Source organism: Arachis ipaensis, chromosome B06 (genome assembly GCF_000816755.2).
Source record: "Arachis ipaensis cultivar K30076 chromosome B06, Araip1.1, whole genome shotgun sequence".
NCBI lineage: Eukaryota > Viridiplantae > Streptophyta > Magnoliopsida > Fabales > Fabaceae > Arachis > Arachis ipaensis.
Genome location: NC_029790.2, coordinates 136,833,088 through 136,837,450, shown reverse-complemented (window position 1 = coordinate 136,837,450; position 4,363 = coordinate 136,833,088). Strand labels below are relative to the sequence as shown.

The following is a 4,363-nucleotide window of genomic DNA, read 5'->3' as shown; positions in this document are numbered from 1 at the left end:
CTTAAGTCATAAAGTCAAATCCTTTACCGCTTCCGAAACACCCTGGGCCATAAGTAACTCTTTTTATATAAGGTAAGAGAAAAATAAATAGCCAAAAATACTTTTTTATTTAATAGGATTTATAAATAATAAATACTCATAATTGACTTTTTTTTATTACTAAATTTATTATACTTTATGCCAAGGCGATGCAATGGTTGTTGTATAGACGGTTGAGAATAAATATTAATACAAAGTACCTTCATATAAGCATCTACACAGATTATTTTTACAGAAAAAATATCGACACAAATTATATTCACAGAAATATCTATATAAAAGACCTACACAGAGAAATATATACATAAATTTTATATAATTAATAATCTGTGTAGGTGCTTGTGTGAAGGTACTTTATGTTAATATTTATTCTCAACCGTCTATTATACAACCATGGGATATGAAAAGGATACTTTATTATGTTATATCAAAAGTGTCAGTGATACTTCGCTACTTCGCTTTTATTTTATTTTATTTTATTTATTATTTATTTATTTTTCTCTATCCATTTCTTTGCCCTAATTCAATTCAACTTCAAGTCAAAACCTCAAAATAATATCCACTGTTCGAAAATCATCACCTTTTTCCTTAGATTTCCCCCTTAAATCTTAATCCTCTCTTCCCAGATCCAAAAACAACAACAAACTTCAGCTATGGCACAACACTGATATTGATATTAAATAAAAGGAACTTCTTTTTTTTCTTCCCACTTTGATGGCGTGTTCACAAAAAGGCAAGTTTTTTATGTTCTTTTTGCTCTTGTTTTTCTGTTATGTTCATGTTTTTAGTAACCCAATAGACCCTGAATCATTATCATCATGTTCATTACAACCTCATCACGATTCATCATCGTGCTCTGAAGCTGTTTCTGAACAACCCCAGCAACCAAATCATGTGAATCAAGAGGTTTTGTTTAGTAAGCTTGAGGAGCTTGTGAGAAATCTTAGTGAAATTGTTTCAAGGTTAGAATCTAAGTTACCTGAGGTTGTTGATAGTGATAGATCAGGGATTCAGGGAGAGGGTAAATCCAATTATAGGAATAGTGTTGATTTTGTTGATAGAAAAACATCAAGAGAAGGGGTTATTGAAGATGAAGAAGAATTTGAGGGTAAATTTAGGAATGGAAAGAAAAAGAAGGGAACGTCTGTGACAAAGTACACTCCTTTTTGGTCAGAGAGGTTCCAATTTTCTTCTGCTGTGAAATTAGGTTCTGATGCAACTTGTATAAATGTTTTGCCCTTTAGAGATCATGAGGGTTTGAGTAAGTATGTGGCAGTTGGTGACAAAAATGGGAAACTGTATGTGTTCTTGAGGACTGGGGATGTTTTGGTTGAGCTCGGGAGCTCGTTGGATTCTCCTGTCACGGCGATGGTTTCATATACATCTGCTTACAAGAATGAGAGTTTCCTGGTGACTGGTCATGAAAACGGGGGAATCTTGATGCATCGGGTTTGGGAGGGATCGGGTGGCGAAGATTGGAGTTCTCTTTTCATGGAGAATGTTGGTACTAGGTTTGTGTCGCCCGGGAATGAAGGGGAAGGGTCACCAGTGTCCATCTTGGAGGTTCATTATGTTGGGAGGATGAAGTACATTCTTTCAACTGATGCCAATGGGAAGATCAAGGTTTTTAAGGAAGACGGTACGTTTCACGGTTCAGTTGTTCCGAGTAGTAGGCCACTAATATTCTTGAAGCAACGGCTAATGTTTTTGACAGAGACTGGTGCAGGGTCATTGGATTTGAGGGGAATGAAAATCAAAGAATCTGAGTGTGAAGGGCTAAACCAGTCGGTTGCTCGGAATTATGTTTTTGATGCCACTGAGCGTTCCAAAGCATACGGATTTACCTCGGAGGGGGATCTGATCTATATCTTGTTGCTGGGAGATGTAATGAACTTTAAGTGCAGGGTTAGGTACAAGAAGAAGATGGACATGGAAGAGCCTGTGGCTTTGCAAGCAATTAAGGGCTATTTGCTAGTTGTTAACCCGGAAAAGGCTTTTGTGTTTAATGTTTCGTCTCCACATTATGTGCGAATTGGCCTGCCTCGACTTGTTTTCTCCTCTAGCCTTGACGAGCTAAGGTCATCGTTCTTGAATTATCCATCGGCAAGTTTGGATTCAGAATCAAAGGTGATACCCTTGATAGCTAGTGACCGTGAGAAGCTTGTTGTTGTTGGTCTTGGAGGTGGCTACATTGGAGTATATCACTCTAATCTTCCTATCTACAAAGGGGAATTCAACACCATGCTATGGACTAGCCCGGTATTGTTCTTCTTACTCTTCCTATTCGCGGCTTGGCATTTTTTCGCCAAGAAAAAGGAGGCGCTTACATCTTGGGGACCGGATGATCCTTTTAGCTCCACATCAGCCCCAACCGGTGCTCCTTTGGCATCCGGTTCTGGAGACAGGTCTTTCGTAGACTCGTCTTCGAGAAGTGCTGAAGTTATGGATCTTAGAGGTGGACCTCTCAGAGGTCCATCAAGAAGGTATGGATCTCCTTCGAGGTACCCTGGAGGAGCTACAAGCTCCTATAGACTTGGTTCTGCAGATCATAATCCTAGGCCGGCTTCCGTTGATCCGGATTTCCGGGGGGCGTCCGAGCTGAAATATAGGGCGACGACAATGGAGCCTCCGGGTTTCCCCAAAAGAAGAGATCCCCTGTTTGCAGGGAATCAAGGTGCAAATGATCGCAGTTGAGTTGAGTTGAGTTTCGTTGCATAGTTGTTGAAAGATTATGAGCTTTTTTTCATTTTCTCTTAACTAGTTATGAGATTTTCATTAGGTTTTTTAATCTCATCTTATGATCATTTGGCAAAACCTTGCTCTTTGATCCTCTGCAGACTGCAGTTTTTAGCTTTCAAGTTGTTGCATAAAAAAAGGAAATAAATTATAATGAAAAATTTAAAGCCTTTTTCTTCATTCACTTTCCTCTGTATACAGTTTATATGTTAGAAATTGTTTAATCAGCACTCAGCAGAGCCAAGAATATGCACGGGCTAATTGGCTATATCAGCAAGAAAAGAAAAATACTGTGTCATATATTTATATAGATGTGCAGGAAATAAGAATATAAGATTGGACCGGCTAATTTTAATGTGTTTGGAGTCGGTTTTCTGTGATTCTGTCACTTTTTGTTGGTATTTAGATACACTAATTGCATATGAGGCTTGGTACAAATGGTAGATTTGTTGGCCATGGAGCTGTTATTAGTTATCTAATCATATTTATAAAATTTGTGACTCAAATGTTCGATTAATTATACATTGATTTCCATGTATTTATAATGCATGTTAAGATAAATGTTTTTTTTTTGAAGTCTTTGTTAATTGTTATTAAGTGTTATCTTGTTAAAACAACATAAATAAAGTATTATTAAAAGCATTTTTTTTATACTTTTAATGTATTGAATATATCAAAAACTTACACAAGATTTTATTGTTATCTTATTAACAAATTGTTTTCTAAGACTTGTCTTTAGCTAAATCCTAAAAGCATTTATCAACCTATAATTTTCTATATAAAGATTTTCCTACTTATGATTATCTTTGTAATTTGTAATTCCTCCTTATAGTGAATTTGAGTGTTTTCTACCCATTTTTCTATATGAAAACTATCACAGATAATAAAAAAGGTGATTTAAAAGCATCTTACTACATGTGAACTCTTAATTGGTTTGGTATACAAGACATTATAATATCTATCTATATGTTCTTTCATGTGAATTTCAGCTTTCTTTACTAATCTGATAGACCTTGCTATTAAAAATCATTAATCTCGTACCAATTATTAGTTTCATTACAATAATACTGTTTATAATCCATGTCAAGTGACACGTGGATGAAAATACTACATGTGAACTAATTTGATTAATTTTTAAAATTCTAGGAATGAAAATGACTCACGTCTAAACTTTCAGAGATTATTTTGATTATAAATAACTTTTTTACATGTCAAGTGACACGTGACGTGCTAAGTGTCATTGATCTGACACGTCAACCAATCATCTTGTGACACGTGGTATTAACCTACCACGTCATTATTTAACTAACAGAAGGATCAATTTGACTTATGTGTTATCTTTTAAGGACTAATATGATTAAAAAAGGGTAAAGTGTACTTTTTGTCTACCCCTAAGTTTTATTTTGTTTCAAAAGTTTTCGATTTGTATCAAATATACACTCAACGGCTAAATTTTCAAAAAATTTAAGCTCAATCTAATAATAATGCATGAAAATTATGCTTGATTTGTTTGTGTTGAAGGTTGTTCTTATGAAATTGTTGTTAAATTAGTCTTATATTTTTTGAAAAGTTAGTTGTCAGGCGTATA

General features: G+C 35.1%; 1 protein-coding gene across 1 annotated transcript; it reads left to right on the top strand.

Annotated features, from left to right (window-relative positions):
• Window positions 734–2,959, top strand: LOC107605738 (uncharacterized membrane protein At1g75140; the record flags this gene model as incomplete). Its single annotated transcript, XM_016307707.1, is given in 1 exon segment — window positions 734–2,959. A coding segment is annotated over 1 exon segment (1,980 nt). The 3' UTR covers window positions 2,734–2,959.